The 22,404-nt window shown below is 41.5% G+C and overlaps 1 protein-coding gene across 1 annotated transcript in view; it reads right to left on the bottom strand.

The window, feature by feature from the left end:
- Positions 1–6,168: 6,168 nt before the first annotated feature.
- LOC145458985 (uncharacterized) overlaps positions 6,169–22,404 on the bottom strand; it is a 37,276-nt gene continuing 21,040 nt past the window's right edge. The window contains exons 11-16 of the mRNA XM_080337505.1: positions 13,839–14,065; positions 13,412–13,625; positions 12,566–12,701; positions 12,334–12,508; positions 10,660–10,850; positions 6,169–7,532 (exon numbers count right to left, since the gene is read on the bottom strand). Of these exons, the coding sequence (XP_080193631.1) occupies positions 7,138–7,532; positions 10,660–10,850; positions 12,334–12,508; positions 12,566–12,701; positions 13,412–13,625; positions 13,839–14,065 (1,338 nt within the window). The 3' untranslated portion in view covers positions 6,169–7,137. The remainder of the gene's footprint in view (positions 7,533–10,659; positions 10,851–12,333; positions 12,509–12,565; positions 12,702–13,411; positions 13,626–13,838; positions 14,066–22,404) is intronic.

Below are 22,404 nucleotides of genomic sequence, written 5' to 3'. Positions count from 1 at the left end.
GATGGTGTGAACCTCTGAAAGGTTCAGGTTCGTGTGAGCGTGAACCTTTTTGAAAGGTGTTGTGTGAACTAGTGCGGAGCATAGACCGGAGCCGGATAGTTTCAATTTTGGCAGGACCGGATCGGAGCCGGATCAGTACTTTTTTGATAAGTCCAGAATCTTTATGGATAAGCATGACGTTTGTAACTAAATAATCACCAACCAACAAAACCGCCAAATAACCGGTAACCGCCAAGCCAGTGCGAAAAGAAACGAGCCATATTCTTAAATTCACGGAACCACCGTACCATGTTGGGCCGGAGTTCCGGCAGGACTTTTTCATTTTTCGCCGGAGCTGGATCAGTACTTTTTCCTGCTACAGCTGGAGCCGGATCGAAGCCGGACCAGAGAATTGGCAAACCGGATCGAAGCTGGACCAGAGAATTTCTCGATCCGCTCCGCACTAGTGTGAAGGCGAACGTGAACCTCATGACGTCACGTGACGTCATATTGCTAATTCCAACTCTACATTTCAGTGAAGTGATATATTAATGTACTGTGCACGATACCTAGCGACGATTCGGGTCACAAAATGCCACAATGCTGAAGTAGCCTACATATTGACGTTGCTTACGTCGTCAATGTATCAACTTGGTCTATCAAATGATATAATAATCCCATGCAATCAATATCCTAATCCGTCGCTTAGCCAACAATTTCGACGAGATCTAGCAAGGGAATGCAAGCTTACGCCTTAACGGTCTAGGCCAGACCGGAGAATGTATTCAGCGTCTGAGTGTAAAACGGGTGTTTATACTTGCTACCGATATTATCCCATTAACAAGTTATACAGCAGTAGCCAACACCCCAATCGAACGGATTTGGTTTTTATGATACAATAAGCATATGAAGTCAAGATTGTCCCACACGCCTGCTAGATTGTTTACATCAGACGACGATGTCAATTTCATTGATTGGTTGAATAAGCATCAATCGCTGAGTGCATGTATAGTGTATTTCGCTCTTGATGTTGTGTGATTGGGGGTCAAGCTCACAGCAGAGGGTCACAAAATATTCACAAACGGAAAGCTGGAAATTTCGAGATAACTTTTGTAACAAAGCAAGTAAAATTTCGGAGATTGTCAAGGTTCATGCTCGTTTAGTGTTTTTTTTATATGCTGCCAGCGCCATGCACAGAGTGGCCCGTAGTTGAAATGCAATAAATTTCAACCTAATATGTTATAATGAAGTGAAAATTGTAATACATGAAAAAGGTTCACAGTGCAGAACCTACCGAGGTTCGTTTGTGAACGTGAACCTCTAAATTTCTGAGGTTCACACACAGAACGCGAACGTGAACCTAATGTTCACACCATCCCTAGTTGTCATCGTTGTTATTCAAGTAGCAGTCGGAGTGTGGTCGGACATTTGTACTCAATTACAATTAGAGAAGGAGTCATGTCAAAACCACTCAAAGTTTAGAAGTAGAAATTGAAATGTTCAAAAATTACTGGAGTAAGCAGATTTAAAGATAAGATTTCTTTTTGAAGATCATAGTCGGAGGTGTCTTCATTCGAATTTTCAAGACGAACACAAAAAGATTATCGAGTAATGACATTAAAAATAAGGATAATCGCCGACAATATACTTAGTTGCCGTTATAGATGTTTTTTCGCGCTGTTATTTGGACAATTGCAGTTGTAAAACTGATACAAACACATCAATATATTTCGTGTCTTCTGACCAGAAAATCTTTATTGATGATCAAACATGGTCTAATTTAATTTCTCCGTCTTGTAATCTCTATCTCTTTCTCTCTTACTCTTTGCAAGACCATAATACATCTGCCTGACAAACTGTACATAGCGACAAGTAAGTATGTAAATCACGAAAGGTTAACAAGTAGAAGTAGAAAAAAACATATTATTTGAGTAAGTATTAGAAGCAGCCGAAAACTATTTGGGTTCTTCGAAAAAGTAGAAGTACTTCGTTTCTAGTCACCTTTGCTCAGTCATCCCATCCTCTTCATCTTATCAACAATAAGACTTCCTATGCCAAATCAGGGTTGCCGGATTAGCCCATTTGGGGCCAAATTCCACAAATTTGGCCCTTTTTAGCGGCAGTTATCCCAAAAAAATTAATTTGGTCCCTTGGCTCTAAATTTTGAATATTTGGCTCTTTCTGGAAGCAGTTGAGACATACCATCAAACTAGCTATTCAAATAAATGTATCTCGTAAATTGAGCTGAAAATGTTTATGTCAATGTCAAAGATTCGAGTGGAAAGATGAATATTTGGAATTATTTTTGTAGAAGGTAGACTGTGTTGGAATTGTAAATACAGATTTGTGAACAGGTGGACGAAAAAGCATCGAACATAGCTAAAAGCTAAGTAGCAGAAAATGTCTGAAAAAGAGTACACTTATAGTAGGCTACTTAATGACTGATAGAAATTTCAAAGGAAAAAACTTCAACACAGTCGGAGAGTTTTTTGGTGAAAAACCTGAAAATTAAGTATATGAGCTGGATAAGTTTCAAATGTAAAGAAACTATTCTCTCAATTTTTAATTAAAATCCATAAAACTGAATCACTCTCTTATTATAGCGCAAAAAGTCTTATTTTATATTAGTTGGAAAAGGCTTGAAATAAAACCAGTTATTGTAGTTGGATCCAGCGTAGTAATAGGTAGTGGATTTGGTGTCTATAGAATAGTGCCGGGCTTACCAACCCGTGGGGTCGTACGCAATATGAAAATCGTGAATAATAATTGTATCTTTTCCTGACGTGGAATAACTCAAATATTGATTGAAAATTGAAAATTTGTGACGTCATGGTAGCACTTATTCGAACCCACTACATGGGATTCCCCCTGTGCGCCATATTTTCTCTGTGGAAACGGGTATTCATTGTTCGAAAATAAAGCTCGAAACGAGATGTAAGGCACAGACGGGCCAAGCCTCACCATTGATAACGCAATTCATCGTAAGTAGCTTAGAATTTGGTAAAACTGATATTATTCGAATGTGACTGTCACACTGATTCCGAAAATCTAAATACTTATCGACTTCTCAATTCTCAAAGTATTCGGCGGTAACATAGCGTTGCGCTACATGCATATATTTTATCGCCGGTAGGCTACTACACAGAGAGAGCTATATACTTACCAATCAAGAACGTGGATAGCTATGGCGTTGTTTGTAATTCGAGTTTGTAATTGTGAATGTCACATCCACAACAGTTCGTTTCGCGCCTTAGATCAGAAAGACAACGTGTATTTGAAAACTGCGTTTTGAAATGGGCGTTGCCATGTCTGCTATGCTCTTTGATTATTCAACGTATCGCACAATGCAAGACTTAGAGTCGGGCACATAAAATTCGCGAGTGATATTGGCGGCCGGCGTGACAGTCACTTAAATCTGATGATTTTGAAAAGATGGGGTCCAAGCCCCTAAACCTGAAGACGGCATTGTCTTTATCTCTCAAAGACATGTTTATAATGCCACGAAATTAATTATTCCGAACGTGATGAAAATTTACAAAAAAAAATCGCTGCAATATTGATCGATTCAGTACAAAAATAACTATTTGGCAGAGAGCCATATCTTATACCCAAAAGAGAGCCATATATGGCTCGCGAGCCATAGGTTCCCGACTACTGGTATAGACGTTTTATTTTGTAAATATGCATACCTGCGATTAAATAATATGAGGCTGATTATGTCCTTCATTTTTCAACCATGTTTATCATTTAGGATAAGTCTGCGATGCGAAATTATCCATATATATTTGATCATTTAGTTTAAGGATGTAGGGGCAGTTTAAAATCTTTCGTGAATTGCCATGATGAATTTATGAATAGCACAATACTGCACTGGAAATTTGTCTTTATTCACTGCAGATTTGTTCGATTTACGTTTAAGTTGACTCGACTACATCTCCTAGAATACATAGTAGGCCTATATGTATGTTCCATCGCGATACTTATTTGGTCAGTATGCGGTCATTTTACCTGTTTTACCGTTCTCAGTCATAAATATCGTAATCGCAGTACCCGAAAGAAACAAATAGGGAATCAAAGAACCAAGAATATGTGGAAAATACTCTTTCAGTTGCAGAAAAGCTATGAAATCCTCATAACATTCTGTGGCCAGCCACAGAGCAGCTCGCTGTGGCCGGTGTTTCCTCCGATCTGATATCTCTTTCCAACGGTATAGATAGGATATGTAGTTTAAAACAATTCCATAGTTCGTTAACTTTCGTATAGCTGAATAGCAGTGAATTGGATAATGCTAGGCTGATATACAATCCTTCCCTTCTGTATCAGGTCTATGATAAGTCCAAGATATACGGTTTATACATATTTGATCATCGTACTGCTTTACAATACATACGACGTTCGCTATCCTCAACATCAATGGAGCTTGCCGCACTCATATTGTTGGACGATGATAATTGTGTCGATGAATCTATGAATATTTCCATGCTGTAGCAGCACTTGAACTTGACGCACTGCAGATATGCTGCATAATATGTGAAAAATGTCAACGATGTAGCCTAACCTACCGCCGGTGCTACTGATATAATGTGGGGCTTTGTTCCCAGAAATTAGATTTTTGTCACGTTTTTCATCCCATATAATTTGTATATATATATATATGCATCTAGGAGCCGTTCTTCGAGGTTGAAACTTGAAACAAATCGTGTACGAATGAAATGGATGTCGCAGTCACTATCGATGGCGTGCATGCCAGATTACTTGGGTGCAAGGATCGTTTTGTATCGCATATCGTTGTTAGATCAAGCTGCTAACCGATGTGGTAGGCATAGGGCGTAAACGCGTCTGCTTTATAATCAAATTACTTTTATAATAGGTCTAACAGATCACTCCAGATACTTTGCGTCATCAAATGCAGCACCATCGACCGACTAAAAAGTACATATGCCTTATATGCGTGCGTGTTCACCAACACTCGTGATATATTTGTGGTTAATGCAAGGAACAATGGAATGTTCACCCAATGTACACTGTACAGGGGACGATTTTGATGACACAGACCAGTTCGAATCGTTCATTTTGGTTTAGCATCTGACGGCCGAACAAATACTTATCGCTGTGTAAAGTGCATCTGATCTCTCGTGCCCCTGGGTGTCTTCTATGAAAAGCATGCATTCGACACATTGTATTGAACTAATTGTATGTGAATGATTGTAATCATATCTTCAATTGCTTTCGATTTTGGGAAATTGGGAATAACGGAATAAGCGAACATTTTGAAGAAAAATATGACGGTTTCTTTACGTAGACAAGGAAGGATGGGCATGGGCCGGGAGTCATGTTATCTACGTTTGCATCACTAATGGGCTTGGACGATGGAGAAGCGAAGAGACTGGAATGCTATCGAGTCTGCACCATACTTTTATCTCACCACACAATCCCAGTGCGTTGAACGCCTGGCTTAGAAGCTGTGGACAACAGTTTTAATGTAAAGTCGTTTGTCTGACCGAGCAATAAGATGTATCCTCTAACATTACTCTATCAACTAGCTAGGAAGTTCAAGGAACACATGTTTTGGTGTTATAGTTTACAACGCACCGCCCCAGAGTAATTTTTCATAGTCAGAGGGAATTAAATTCATTTCTACACTGAACACAGAAGGTAAACATGTGTCAAACCATGGTAATTTCGAACCAATCCCCGAACTGCTCAATACAGTGGTGTGACTTGAGTACGTGCGATATTAGTGGAAGCCGTCTACCTAGCTATCAGCAAATTCGTAGTGCAAATGAAGAAGATCTAGGCCTACGTTAGTATAGTCAAAGTAGAGGCAAATGGCGGATTTTCATCCAACTAGATGTGCCAAAATCACGACCTGGCCACGAACTCGTGGCCGGCCACGATGATTTCGTATGGCCGGCCATGGAATTCACTGTGGCCGGCCACGAGACAACGCTTTTTCATGGCCGGCCACGGAAAAATCTGTTGTCAATAAGTGGCCACGGGAAAGCTAAGACCCCTACTGGCCAAAAGTGCAGAAAGAACGTTCAGCAGCAGATGGTGTTGGCTGGCAAGACTGCTGAAGTTGTGCGTACACTGCAGGTGACACAATTTTCATCATGCACTTCTTGATATATGAACCAATAATGCCCACGAAGTCTTGCTTCAGTACGTTGAGCACATATAAACACTAAGTCAACCTATTTGTTTCATTTTACTGTTTATGATTCACAATAAGCAGACAATGGACCCTCTACAACGGTGGGCTGATAAAGTAGGCTACAAGCTGTAAATTGTCAACTGATAAGTTTACCGAAAGTGCAAACATTTGCGATACAAAAAATTGTAGGTTGCAAAAACATTTTGACTTTGTAAACAATTTTGACAATTGTTTGACCTAACGGTACAATTTGGACAAAATTTTGACTTATTTTGACATGCAAAAAAATCGATTTAGTGGTGACTCTAAGCTAGTAATGGCTGCAAGAACCAATGTTGGGATCAAGTCATTTCGAGTCAACAGTCAAGTCGACTCATAAAACAGTTTTACTCGAGTCAAATCAAATCATCCTATTTTGGATGGTGACTCGAGTCAAGTCATGTGACTTGATGTTGTAGGCGACTCGAGTCAAGTCAAATCAAGTCGAGTCAAGTCACGAGTCAAATCACAAAGTTACCAGCAATTCTTCCACTGACTAACAGAACAATAAACATTTTTCGCTATCTCTTCTCCTAATAAAGCTTTGCTGGATTCTATATATAGTTGAGCGTATTACATCTGTATGACTGAACATAATTTAATCAGAGTTGCGACGAAGCTAAACAAATATTAGACATTGATGATGGACCCTTGGGGAACATAATTGTAGTAGCCCTGCATAATGCAGAACGCCCCGTTTTACTGTTAGCGCCCAATATTCCTCCAAGTGCTACTCAACCGCCTATTTGTCGGTAAAGCCCCAAGGAGCGCCGTGTTCAATTTGTAAGCTACTGACTCGACTAGTCAACGACAAAGGCGAAGAACGTCAATTCTTGTATTGATGGAAAGTTAAAGACACGGGTAATATAGAATATTTGGCCGAATGTACTCTGCCCGAAAATACCTTTCGACTCTGGTAGGACAATGACACTATGCATTGTAAATAATGTAGGGTCAAATCGATACTACTGACTCGATTTTTTGCGTGCGTTCGCCTTTTTTAAAGCAGCTGCCTTGCGTGCTTTCTTTCTGGCGTTCACGCATTTCTTGCTTCGTTTTGGCTTACATTGTTTTTTCTTTGGCTTAGTCGTCGGCCTGGTAAATTGCGTTGACCGTATGATGATCGGTTCAGATTTGGTACGCAAGATTTCGCTCGTAGATTGCTGTTGTGCGGTGTTTGTGTAAAGTTGTGACGCAGTGATTTCTGTGACAGCCGCAAGCGTGGTCTCGATCGGAAGCTGCGTCGTCGCCTTCGAATCTTCGCTTTTCGCAGTTGTCCTTTGAATCTTCGTAGTAGGTGCTGATGTGCTGTTGACAGCCAACTTTCTGATGTTCCTCCTCATTGCAAATTCTTTGAGTCCTGACAAACAGAAACGTCGTTGTGAACACCTGAATATACGGTGGAAATATTCGTTGATATGCTGAGGTAAAGTCCCAAAAATGACCGGGCATAACGATTCTTCGAGTACTAGAATTCAAATCAAATGTCTATCCTTATTATTCGTATGTCGTCACATGATGTCGTAGGTTCGCGGTCACACATACCGCATCCTTGTAATCTAGTATGGGACCATCACATCAACTACATAGCATGCAAATTATGTCGTGGCATTGGTGCACCTGGCCGCCTGAAGAGCCTGGTTCCAATATCACTTCTACCTATGTATTGTGCACTCGTCCACTGCCATCTTACATATGGAAGAACAGTGTGGGGCTGCTCTTACAAGATGTATATCAACATGCTCCAGGTAATACAAAACAAAGCCATTATGATTATATCCAATCTGTAGTCGTGTCAGTCCTGAATTTATAAAATAGGGCATCTCAGAGTGTCGGATTTGTATGAAATTTAAATTGTAAAAATCATGAAGCAATCTAGTGAAAGAACATTACCAGACTATTTTGAGAATTTCTTTCAATGCCCTAATTCAATTAACCATTATATAACGAGATTCACAAAATCAGTCCAATGTTTCATTGAAATCATCGCACAGGTGTGAAATTTTGGAACAACGTATCAACTATTTACCGTACTCTTCCTTATTATAAGTTAAAAGCTCGCTGTTGCAAATTTATGTTATCCAAGTACTAACAATATATCTCATGATAAAAGTGGTGTATTTTGAAAAAAGTCTATTGTTGTTTTGTTTCATTTTATATGTCTAAATAATATTACCAATGCGTAGGCCTACTTGAGTCAAATTGTTAATTTCTGTGTTGCTGTCATTCGTTTACTTTTGTTTATTTCGTTACCCGTTGCCAGTTGCTGTGCTACTCGAATAAGAAAAGAAATTGATTCATATTATTATTAATACTGCCAACTATGCTTGGATGACTTCCGCCTAGAAGACTTCGGTCATATCGGGTCTCTCAGTCCATACCGTGTAAAATATAGTTAGGAAAATATAAAAAATATATTGGACGTGAACGTTTGTGGACATTGCCTATACACTGTAAAAAAAAACTCGATTTACCGCGAAATGTTTGGAAGCACGGTAGCCAGACATTTCGTGGTAATGTAACATTACTGTTAGTCAATGTAAATTGTAAATGTAAAAGTACATGGAGGTAATATATATGCTTGTTTAAAACAAGTCAAACATTTTTGTGATGACATCGTACACGCGTCAGAAACAGTGGCGAGATTTCAAGGCTGGTCGACCTCAATAACCAATTTGTCAAAACTGTGGACAGGAAAGTTGGTTGTCCCGATTCTTAGAACAGGATTGACATTTGAATCTGTGAGCAGCGATCTGTTCATAGATTTACTAATTCAACTTTTGGTTCAGTTCAAGGACACACAATGCTGACAGCATCATAACCAAGCTAGCTTGAAACACGCTTCTACTATATGTAGATAAAATATAAATACCCTAATTCTACGAATACAGAGAACGAATTTACCTAACCAAGACACGCGCGAATCGTTTTTATAAGCACATCACTGAAATAATTAAAACTGGAGTGGCTAATCTGAAATCACACTCGTGATCCGAATCATGTCAATCTCGTTTAGGATTTCCGTGATGTTCAGCGGTTGAAACCCTTTTAACTGCGAGGGACTTGGGAACGGGCTATCTTGCCAGCAATTATTCATAAAAAATAATATGGGAATCATTTACCTTAGAACAGTGGTTCTCAAACTTTTCAAGACACGCTCGCCTTATGATGTTTGCATCTATGTATTGTCGGCAAGTTCCGAATTAGAATGTGCAATTGTGCATGTTAGTGTAACACCAAAACTGAGCGATATCGTACATGCTTGTAATGTATATATTTGGTTGATACAAATTCCGGGTAATTACTGTTATAGCAGTGGTGCACAAAGTCTGCTTTGTGATGAGCGCCACACCATAACGATTTTACTGTGTGTATTTACCAGTTTACTGTGAATAAAACTATAACTAGACAGCAGACCCCTTATGCAGTGGTTCCCAACCTTTTTTCATCCACGTACCATTTCGAGGTTTTATGCAGTGCTCGCGTACCACCTACATAAGTTACGCGCGCTGAAGGCGGTCAAAAATGATTCCGTCATTTATGATGTCATAACGACGTATTTGACCTATGCGAGGCGTAATAGCAAATACTAATAAACTAGGCATTATCAGCCAGGGTTAATGGGATGCATGAAATTGTTTTTTCACCACCAGTCACAAGAAGAACAACATGATGAAGTAACAGCAAACAACAAACGTCAATTGCTTTTATGCGATGGCTGCATTAGCTAATTTTCCACTAGCTCAGCGGTTATCAAACTTCTATAGACACGCCCCCGTTTATGATAGAGAAAAATTTCGCGCCCCCCCTTATCGTCATATCACAAAATGCAACCAGAATGCTAGCAATCCCAACGAATAATTAGATGGCACGGAAGGTTATGACAGTTGATAAAAGAATTCTAAAATATGCAATTAGAACTACACACAGAGCAAAAACATTGTTATTGGATAGGAGTAAATCGCGCGAAGCGCGAAATATTTTTTTTTAGTTGGCTTCAGCTTCGCGCCACCCTTTAGCTGTTTTCACCATTACCCCCAGTTTGAGAACCACTGCACTAGTTGGTCGATGCGGGGCATACGTTTGATCACAGCGCATCGAAAGTCCTGCATGGGCGCAACTAGTCGGTTTCGTTTCTTCGACTTGATAGTCATCAGAGATAAAAATCCTTGCTCGCGCTCCCACATAGAAGGGGAAATTAGCAGCTGGGGAATAGCGTGAGAAGCTAGAGTCCAGTACGAGGAGGCCATGCTAAGCCTGAAGTTTATTGGAGAACAATCTTTGTGTTCAACCCCACCTTAACTAATAACCACCGTCGGTCGAAAAAAAGCAGAATCTACTCGCGTACCACCTGGAAGACCTTCGCGTACCACTAGTGGTACGCGTACCACAGGTTGGGAACCACTGCCTTATGGAATCGAGTGTGCGAATCCCCGTTTTAATTGGTTCACACCGTCGGTGCAAACTAGAAATGAACAGCTATTCACCTGCAATGGCAGATTGGAATCCCGCGTTATAGTCGCAGGCTACTTCCGACTCTTGGTACGTCGATCGGTTGTCGTTATAAAACCCTTTGGCGTTGGGCCCTCCCACCAGCCCGCCGTAAAGGATGTAATGATTGGGTTTCGGCGAGTGGTATATAGTCCAGTCGCATCGTTCTGGGTACGGTGGACAGGAGCTGCAAAACGAAGAAATTATTATCCTGGTTTTTATAACAAGGTACTCAGAATCGAAGAAGGCCTAGGCCTACTTGATCGATATCTAACTGTAATAAGTAGGGTGATTTTTTTTACATGTCAAAAAAAGTCAAAATTAGGTGAAAATTGTATCGTTAAGTCACAAAATCTAAAAAAATTAATGAAGATTTGCAACCTGCATATCCTTTGTATCGTAGATTTTGCACTGTCGGTGAACTTATCATTTGACATTTTACAGCTTGCAGCCTATTTCATAGGCCTTCCGTTGTAGACGACCCATTGTCTGCTCATTGTGAATCATAAACATTCAAATGAAATAAATAGGTTGACATGATGTTGTTGATGATGATGTTATTTTATCAAGAAGCGCATGATGAAAAATTGGGATGTAGACACCATTTCGCGAATGAAGCAACACGGTCTGTCACCAGCAGTGTACGCACAACTTCAGTGTTGTCAGCCAACATCTGCTACTGTTGAACGTTCTTTCTCCATTCTTGACAACAACTTAGTAAGGACAGACACTTTCCACCCGAAAATGTAGGAAAGTATATTTCGTTGTACTACAAAAAATTTCAATTATTTCTACCATAATGCGTAATGTAACTACTGGAATTCTTCAGGGCCCGATTTCGCTAAAATAAAGTTTTTCATGTAAAAATTTGTCAGTTTTTGAGGCAAAAAAGTGAATTTAAGAAATTATGACATTAGTCTCAGGACGAAGTAGCCATAAAAATCCTGGGAAATAGCCCCGGTATCACGTAACGAAATGATGAAATGTATCATTGCTGATTAGCTGTGCAGTTAGCCATGTTAATTTTGTATCGGTGCTGAAGATACAACATCCCCATTTCGAAAGGTCACGTCCGATTACATGCTAAAGGTACAAGAGCCAACGACAAAATCTGTCTTTTGACACCCCACGTACTTCCCAGACGTTTCATTTTCTCCATTAGCTCCAAGTTGACATGCCTCAATCTTGTAATTTGTTTGAAATATCCGCCGTTGCTTATACCTCAGTACATACATTGGCTACTTTGACCACCTCTGTATTATTTAAATATCTGTAATGGTACTTAATTGGAAATAAACGATGGTACTTAATTCACTAGCACCGCTTCTACTACTTGACTATAGCGAATAACCGGGCTTAGTGTAGCCCGCGGGTCATAGAATTTAGATTTATTAAAGTTAATGCGTGGACAAAACTATAGGCTGCATAACCTGAACCCGAAATGCGTTTATTCTGGAGTAGCCTACGGTTTAGTAATGCACCGTGAGTACGTAACGTAAACGCCGAAAAAGAGAATCTAAACTTTTGTAACGGCACGATAACGTATTTTCTGCTTCAGATTTTGCCCGTCGGGAAAATAATTGTCCACCCCTGCTATAGCATCATCAAGTATTTTGTCGGCCTCTCAAATCCCTATACTAAACGAGTGCATGCTAGACGGGATACGCTACCAGGCTGCATGGTGGGCTTGCACAGGTGGATTTTTCCCGAATCCAATTACAAAACTACGACCCGCGTCCCCGAGAAGTAGTTGGATTTGACGCCTAGCCCACAGAATATACTGCTCCCTCTTTGGCAAAGGCGGCTGCATTCGGTTACCCATTATCAGCATGAAAGCTGCGTTGGCTGTGAAACAATGCGAAACATTTCGTTATGAAGTTTCTTTCGAATTTGTCGGCATACCTGCGTATCTGTTTGTGCCCCAGTCCCCGATGTAATAAAGACCGGCGGGTGTCTTCCTCTTCCGCGGCATGGCGTTTAGATATTGGGTGAAAGGCTTGCGAAACTCTTCCAGTTTCGTCATATCAGCGAGAAGAGCCTAGTCATTTCGATGATATATTAGTTTGCACGGCGTGTTAGAATTTGATGCGTTAAAAAATGACATTTTAGTACACGACACTTGATCCTGTGTCGATATATCCGTATAACCTAAATATCATCCAAATACTATTTTGTGATATTCAGAAGCGGTCACAGCTGATACTCAAGTATATAAAGAGGCAATTCGCAACGAAGTACTTCTACGGTTTGATGTAGGCCCATCTCCAGTACATTTTTACTTCCTCAAGTGGTAATGATATTAGACTTTTACTTCTACTTGACCGTTATCAGTTTTCAGGACAAACTAGGCCTAGAATACTTACTCTTTGACTATCGTAAGTCGTTATTTCTACTATCAATTGAGTAGAAATTTACGGCGTTACCTTTACTTCTTCTTGAGTACCGTTGACGATGACTGCACACACTGCTAAAAGCGAAGTTATTGGAGTTCAAAGTTTTAGGTTTGAAATCATACTATTTACTCTGGTTCGTGCAATATAATTATTCATTAAAATATTGCCCACTGTAAATCCTAATATTAGTTCACTGTTCTACTGGTCGGTATGGAACAAATTTCATCAACTATTCAGTCAAATTTGAAAAAAAAAATTTTTTGAGCAATCTTAAACAGCACTGTTACTTAGGTAGAAGTACCAGATTATGTCATTTGAGTTATTTACATTCGAAAAGCAAGATTCTCACGCACACCTGAGCTCCCGGCATTTTCTGGTCCCAAGAAAACTCAGTCGCGATGAAGTTTTTGCCACCCATCACTCCATACATTTTCCGAGCCATCTCTAGGTAGGAGGAGTCGTTCGATGCTTTGTAAAGCCACGCAGCCGCCCATAAGAGCTCGTCTTGGAATCCGCTCCAAGATTTGTAATACAGCGCCGCGTCCTGGACGGAATCGCTGTACTTTGCCCTGGATATTAGAGAGGATACGTCAAGGTCAATCAAGGGCTCAAAATATGGGGCAATGAGCTTTTTCTAGGAGGGGAAATTTATTTTTTCAAGATATTTCGCTCGTAAATAATCTAAAACAAAGGAAATATGTCATCGGCGAACCGATAATCGCTCGGGCTCTAATCATTGGTACTAGAAATTAAAGCTCATACAAAAAGTATTCTGCGTATACCTGAATTTGTTAGCGAAATCGAAAATTTCTTTCGAATGCTGAAGCGCTTCGTCAGCCAGCTCCGGATGCGTCTGGCGTAAGAAGATAGATGCCGCGGCCAAGCTGGCGGCTATTTCTGAGCACAAATCACTCCCTGGTTTTTCTTCGGTGACTACGTAGGTGGGGCGACTCATTTGCATTTCTTCGGGTCGACCCCAGAAGTTGTGATCGGTTTGGCCGTGCCCAACCTGCGTGCAAAGCGAGCGTCAGTTAGCAAGATGTGTACATTCTTATTGCACTGTACACGAAAATCGTGTATTTCGCTCATTTTAATCAAGTGTGGGATTTGAATCAGGTTGTGCTTTGACACCTTTCTAAAGAGTGAAAATGAGTCAAATACACCAAGTCTTACGGAGATATATCGCAAGGGGTATATTGGATTCAGTTCACCTTTCCCACTTTTCACCCTCGGGATATATCTCCATAAGAATGGCCATGAAAGCACAATGCCGCAGACGAGAGTTTCGTTTACCTGGCTATGCCGTAAATCTGATGAATACACCTGTTTCCGAACCTTGATTTTACAGTGTAGGGTGCGAATCGAGCACACTTCAGTTTTTTGGAAAAAATTTTACTTTTACACCCATTTAAGCGGGTGGAAACGAGGCAAATACTCAAATCCTTAAGGAAATGCGTGCCAGGGGTGGACAGCGGTTCTGTTTTCCAGTACCACCTTAAGACGAAAAAGTTGGTTTGCCTAAAACGAACCAATGACATACCCATCATATACCAAGGTTTGTTGTATATGACTCGTTTCATCCATTAGAACAGGGGTGTTCAACCTTTTCAGCCAAAGGGCCACATTTGATTGACGAACTATTGCGCGGGTCACTAGCCGCGCGAAGCGCGAAACTTTTTAGAATTTAATTGGTCAATAATATTGTCACTTGACTATATTGCGGGCCTGCTGTATATCGCTGGAGTCAGTTTGGAAGTAATGGGACTATTCGGCGCCTGGACATATCGATACCGAAAGCTTCGACCAACATGCGTCAATCATTTTGTGCCTAGGTTTCATAGTCGAACGTCTTTCTGCGAGCGCAAACGCAGCGTAGCATAGGTTGAATGACACTTTGTCTCGTACTCGCGAATATAGTTAGACTCAATCAGATCCATCAGGCGTTCTTTTATTTTCATAAAGGGGTAACAATATAAAAAGCAAGAAATCGAGAGACAACATGTTGCGCGAAGCGTGTACAAAATTTTTACTTATGATAAATCTATCGCAAATTATTCTGCTTTATTGTAGTAGGCTATACGAAGGTCTACTGAAATTTGACTGGCTCATGGATATGCCAATGCGTCTGAACTGATATTTTAGTCATCACATCTCAAGTGTTACGGCCATGCAGACTAATCAAATTTGGTTGGCCTTGCAAGTTCACAATCTGTGCACTCCATTTTTGGTAATTTTACTAATTTCGGAAATTTCCTCGCGGGCCACTCGAAACATTCTCGCGGGCCAAATGTGGCCCGCGGGCCACGGGTTGGCCGGCCCTGCATTAGAATGAGTGTAACATCTCTATAAGACTTGGTATATTCGAGTAGTGTTCCCCTAGTTTATTGGGTGTTAAATCTGCATAGACGTTGGCAGTGGCGGCTCGTGACAATATCGGGTGGTGGGGCAAGGGCTGCAAGCGACTTTTTATCAAGATGACGTCACAATGGCGTTTTCCAACGTAAGCAAGTAACTTAAGACTTGAAGTGTGGTAACTGCGTAAACGGCGTACGGAACAAAGATTCAACACGGTTATGTTCGCACTAGACCTGACTGCAGAAATGGAAATGACTATAACTCGAGAGATAGCGTAAGCCAAATTGGAAAGGTCAACGAGTTCGGACAGCTACGCAATTGTTATCTCATAGATTGGGCCTGTCATATTGAAACCAAAACATCATTCTAAAGAACTAAGTATAGCAGCCTCGGAAATTCGGTCTCGGTACAGCGTAGGAGATTTTGGCCTTGAAACTGGAGACTGTAACACGACACATACGGCTTTATTACTGTCTATAGGTCTGCTGCGAAATCGTCTTTGGAAAATATATTACCGAATGAATACGTGGATGAAAGCCTTAAACTTAGTACACTGTTACATGACATCATCGAGAAGTGACCTCATGGCTCTTTTCGGTATGGTTCACTGTCAAAATTAATGCGAACAGACCAACACCGAATTTTGCGTAAAATTTACTGAGGAATAGGCTGATCAAGTGATCAGCTGTTAGCCGCCATCGAAAACGAAATAGCTATCGCGCTTGACAGGGGGTTGTAAGCAAGTGGCTTGAAGGCCACAATCCACGGTGAAATTGACATTGGAGAATATAATATCAAAGTAAATATTTGAATGCAAACTGAGAATGATATCATCATCTCAGTTAACGTTACCGGAGATACACCGGCTTTTGCGTCAAATCCGCAATGCGTTGTAGGCTAAAGTGTCAGATCGGAGCACATCTCTACCATACTCGACCATGATAACGAAATTACTGCCCTAATCATTGAGTGTCAACCTTCAGACTTGGCACAGCGTTTGATACTAAAATCAAGACATACCGTGCAAAAGCTTATGACGGATCTAGGTAAGGAGCATCGTTAAAATCAATAGAGACCAATACCATCTTGGCGTATAATCTGTTAGCGATAAATGACGAGTCAGCTCTCACTCGAATTAGGAAATGAAATTACCACTAACACAGTTCAGTGACAAACTTAAAACTTGGCACAGCGTTCGATACTAACATTAAGACTTACCGTGCCAAATGTCATAACCGATCTCAGTATTGAACATCGTCAAAATCGATGGATACCAATATACCGGCTTTTGAGTAATATATGTTTGCGATACATGACGGATCAGCATCAGCACACACTCAACTTCGGAAACGGAATTACTACCCTAAACTGTTATGTTCATGCATTTTACGTTGGTATCGTTTGCCTCTTATTTGTCTAGGATTAGTAATTACCGCCAATCATTATTTCCTCGTGTGCCTTGCGTTGTATTTATACCCTGTGTTCTGTTGTCTCGTGGTCTTTCATTTAACTGAACTCTGGATCGTGTCGCCTGCCGTAAAGTTATACTGCTGATAATATACTGATTCCTTATTGCAACCTCGTCGCATTGAGTTATTGTTCGGACAAGATCAAGAACATAACACAATTGGTGTCAGAAGTCGGATTCAAAGTTATTTCTGCGACGAATATATATCATGGAATCGGGTATTTTGAAAATTCTTTGAGAAGCAGCAAGAGATGATGGTGCAACAACAAGCAACGCATGACGAGGCAATGGCAAAAGTCATGACAGAAATGGCGCAATTGACGCAGAGGTTGAATCCCGGTGCGTCAACATTTGAAGCAGCCACTCCCAAGTTTGATTCGTTCGCAAAATCAAAAGAGAAATGGGACCAGTATCTGCAACGATTCAACCATCACCTTGCAATTTACGGCATTACCAACATGGAGAAGAAAAGAGCGTGTCTACTCTCATGGGTCGGACCTGAAACGTACTCGCTCCTACGTAATTTGTTTGGGGCTGCTGATGTCAGTGCGCAAACCTTCGATGCGTTGACCGAGAAGTTGTCTACACACTTCAAGGACTCAATTCATGTGCAGGCAGCCAGGTACGAATTTTACAATTGCAAAATGCAACCGGGACAATCATACGCCGATTGGATCGCTACTCTACGCGGAATCTTCAAGGATTGCAACTTCATATGCTCAAGAGATGGCTGTGATCAGAGCTACGTTGATGAGCTAATGCGCGATCTCATCATTAAAGAAACGCCGCACGCGGATGTGAGACGGCATTGTCTAACACAAACCAATCCATCCCTCGACGACGTTCTCAAAGTAGCCGCAACACACGTGAGAACGCTGGAAACCGATAGGGTTATCCAGGGCCAGAGTAGCGGTAAAGACACTTCCATCGTCAACAAAATGACGGGAAGTTATCAGAAGGGGAGAAAACCTTCCAAATCCATTCAAGGCAACTTCCCGGAAAGACTGAAATCCTGTAACCGCTGTTTCATCGATCACCAGAGAAAAGACTGTCAATATCGACATGCAGTATGTCAGAAATGTGGTCGTAAAGGTCATATCAAACCTGTGTGCATGTCAACCAAACCTAGTATAACGCAACAGGTCACATCCGTCAATTTCTGCTCAGTGCCACTACTCTCCTTCGACATCGATCAACTATATCGACGCATAGGAAACCAGCTCTGGATCAACTCCAGCATCAACGGCATTCCGTTTCCGACTCAGTGGGACACTGGTGCACCCTCCGCCATGGTGGGATTGACTGGGTACAAAACTTTGGGCTCTCCGAAATTCTCAGCATACCATTGCTCTTTCGTAGCATATGGCGACAAGCCACTGAAAGTGAAAGATATTTGCACTGTAACCGTGCAGGTGGGTTCGGAAATTCGAGTAGGCTTGAAATTGGTGGTTCTCGACGAACACCGTGGGCAAAACATTTTTGGTCTCGATTGGAGCGATGCTTTCTCCATGACCGCTAAGGGAACGTCTGCTTTGGATGCAATTTCCTCGCAGGTGGTCAAATCGCAATCATGTAATACTATTGACATTTGTGATTCGAACGACAAATTGGTATCTTTTCAGTCCAAATTTCCCTCCGTTTTCTCTAATGTATTAGGACGATGCACCAAGACAAAGGTGACGATTCACTTGAAACCTAATGCCAAGCCCGTATTTAACAAGCCACGCCCTTTGCCATTCGCAAGGCAAATCGCCGTTCAAACCGAATTGAATAGATTAGTCAATCAAGGTATTCTCGAACCAATCAATTACAGTGATTGGGCAGCACCAATTGTCGCCGTCACTAAATCTAATGGATCAGTACGCATTTGTGGTGACTTCAAAGCATTGAATCAACAAATTCAGATAGATCAACATCCCCTGCCGTCCTTGGATGAAATTCTTCACAAGTTACTGGGTGGTTGTATCTTCACGAAAATTGATCTTGCCGATGCTTATTTTCAGTTAGAATTAGATGATGATGCGAAGAATTTGTGTGTCATCAACACGCAATTCGGTCTATTCCGTTATCGACGCATGTGTTTCGGAGTCGCATCGAGTCCCGCAAATTTTCAACGTTGTATTGATGTCATTATCGCCGGTTTACCCGGTGTTGCTAGTTTTATCGATGACATAATCGTTACTGGCATTAATGAACGCGATCATTTTCGCAATTTATCGCTACTCTTTGAGCGCCTCACCGAATACGGTTTCACCGTCAACTTCGCTAAATGTGAATTTTTCAAAAGTAGTATCGAGTATCTTGGTCACATAATTGACAAGGATGGCAAACGCCCGTCTCACAAATCCGTTGAGAAGCAATCAAACAGTTGCCTAAACCTCAAGGATGTTCGCCAGCTACAGGCATTCCTGGGCAAAGTCAATTATTATCGCGCGTTTATTCCTAATTTTACGAATAAAGCCGCTGCTTTGTACCGCCTTCTTCAAAAAGACGCGAAATTCATTTGGAATACGGACTGTGACGCAACTTTTCGCATTCTCAAAAACGACGTAATCGACGCTACGCAGTTAGCTCATTATGATGTAAACAAGCAGCTCATTTTGTCAACGGATGCTTCTCAATTCGGAATCGGCGCTGTCCTCTCAATCGAGCACGATGGCGAAGAGAGATCGATCGCGCACGCATCGAAAACGCTTTCCGATTCGCAAAAATCCTACTCTAAATCGAGAAGGAAGCTCTGTCAATTATTTACGGAGTCACTAAATTTCGTCAATTCTTGTATGGTAGAAAATTTACGCTCGTAACGGACCACAAACCGCTTTTAGCTATTTTCTCGCCGGACAAGAAAATTCCCGTGATTACAGCGCAACGCTTACAGCGATGGGCACTAACGCTCATTGCTTACCAATATGACATTCGCTATAAACCGACTAATCAGCACGGAAACGCCGACGGTTTATCTCGCCTACCAAAGGGTCCAGACCCTGAGTTTGACGAACTGGAAATTCGTGAAAACGCGGAGATCGTTCACGCTATTAATATGGCATTCGATGGCTTACCGTTAACTTGCAATGAAATTCGCGATGCGACGCTGAAAGGCAAAACCATGAAACTAGTAAAATTCTCTGTCACTCATGGTAATTGAATCCAAAAATGCACATTGATGATTTTTCTTGGTTATCGACTCGCAAACATTCGCTCTCTCTGCACGAAGACATAGTCATGCTCAACATTGATGGTTTTCAGCGCGTAGTAATTCCGCAGTCATTTCGCTCACGAGTTTTATCATTGTTGCACGAAGGACATCGGGGTATCGCGAAAATGAAGCAGATGGCTCGACGTTACATCGCATGGCCTTCCATTAATCGCGACATTGAAAATCTCGTTAAGAGTTGCGACGCTTGCCGTAAGGTAATGAAAGCGCCTGATCGCCAGTATCGCGAATGGCCTAAAACGTCTGAAAGCTTTGAACGAATTCACTTGGATTTCGCAGGTCCAATAAACAATAAAATGTTTCTTGTCATCGTCGATGCGCATTCGAAATATCCTTTCGTTAAAGTAATGAATGTCGGTTCTACCACAACCTTTGGGTGTGGTCAACGCTTTGAGGGAAGTCTTCTCTATCGAAGGCTTGCCCATAACAATTGTCACGGATGGCGGGCCGCAATTCACATCGAATGAATTCGATACGTTTTGTTCTAATTTGGCAACCAGCCATATCGTATCACCGTCTTTTCACCCTGCCTCGAACGGGGAAGCGGAGCGTTTCGTCCAGACTTTAAAAGATGGATTAATAAAAAATTGCGACGGGGGAAAAGATCTCAACTTCTCCGCTCCAAACACTTCTCGCTACGTACCGATGTGCACCGTACCCGGGCATAGACTGGAAAACGCCTGCCGGGATTTTACATGGTCGACAGCCGCTCAATTTGTTAAGTTTGTGCTCGCCCTTCGACAAATCGAAACCCGTTACGCCTGGACAATCAGTCACTCATTTCGAGATTGGTTCCTCGGTTTACGCTCGCAGTTACCGAAGCGGACCAAAGTGGGTTGTTGGCGTAGTGACGGAAATACTGGGGCGTGTTGTGTACATAATAAAAACAGATCATGGGTATTGGAGGAGGCACAAAAACCAACTCCAACCACGCTTAATTTCCACTGGTCATGATACAGCCACACAGGAAGTAGCTCAGCCGCAACAGTCCCAAGCTGAGCAACCGTTGGTCAGGAATAGGGCACAACGCCCTGCAGCTAGTCCTGCTCGAACGTCGGGCAGACGTTATCCGCTTAGAATTAGGACCCAAACTGATTTCTATCGGCCAACGTAAATTACCTTGTACTCTAACTTACAGGGGAGGACTGTTATGTTCATGCATTTTACGTTGGTATCGTTTGCCTCTTATTTGTCTAGGATTAGTAATTACCGCCAATCAATATTTCCTCGTGTGCCTTGCGCTGTATTTATACCCTATGCTCTGTTGTCTCGTGGTCTTTCTTTTAACTGAACTCTGGATCGTGTCGCCTGCCGTAAAGTTATACTGCTGATAATATACTGATTCCTTATTGCAACCTCGTCGCATTGAGTTATTGTTCGAACAAGATCTAGAACATAACATAAACTTTAAGTAGAAACGCTGAAACTTGGGGCAGTGTTAAATACCACCATCACGACATGACATACCAAGTTTCAAGAGTTTTCATGGTGTGAAACACCATCAAAATCAACCTATACCAGCAAAGGTCGACTAAACGCATATGACGGTAACCGAGTTCAGCTATAGATCCGATTGTTACATCACACCTTAGGGGCACAGAGCTATTGTGCCCCGGTTGCTCGGTAATTTTATGAATAGGAGAGTGTAAATCACCGTTTCTTTATTGTGCACGGCTTTGCGAGAATAGACTGTGAAAGCTTGTTATGAGCGCTACCGGGCATGCCCCGGCTAGGCATTCGCGAAAACACAGAAGAAAATTCGATTTTCGCAGAGACTTCGCTATATATGGGCATTTACAAGCGAAAGGACAAGAAGAATACGATTTTCGCTGTGATTTCGGTATATATAGATTGGTGTGCGTCTATAAATGGTAAAGAATTGTTATTGAACAGAATTTTAGGTGGGGCAATGCCCCAGTTGCCCTATAGGACGAGCCGCCACTGGACGTTGGAGTATATGACTCGTGTTCACCCATTGGAATAGCGTAAAATGTATGTAAGACTTGGCGTATTTGACTCGTGTTCTCTCATAGGAAGTGGTTTGAAATCAAGATTTTGCATCATGGTGCGCTAATAACCCAGTTCCCCCATGCTGCAAGACTTGCAATTTAAATTAGCCGTGTTAGTTCCACCGGTCGCAACTGGTTGTCAAAGTATCTAGGTTTAGTACCCATGTAGAGGCGAAGTAACGCTGAAGATTTCTAATCAATTACAACTAACATATGTCAAAACTACTGCAAGTGTCAGTGGAATATGAAAATCTTGAAACAGCTCTTATATGTAGTTTCAAGATGTAGATTTGATCGATGTC

This window comes from Botryllus schlosseri, chromosome 2 (assembly GCF_051294905.1).
Source record: "Botryllus schlosseri isolate E-star chromosome 2, Bs_hap1, whole genome shotgun sequence".
Taxonomy (NCBI): Eukaryota; Metazoa; Chordata; class Ascidiacea; order Stolidobranchia; family Styelidae; genus Botryllus; species Botryllus schlosseri.
This window is presented reverse-complemented; position numbering and strand designations above follow the sequence as displayed.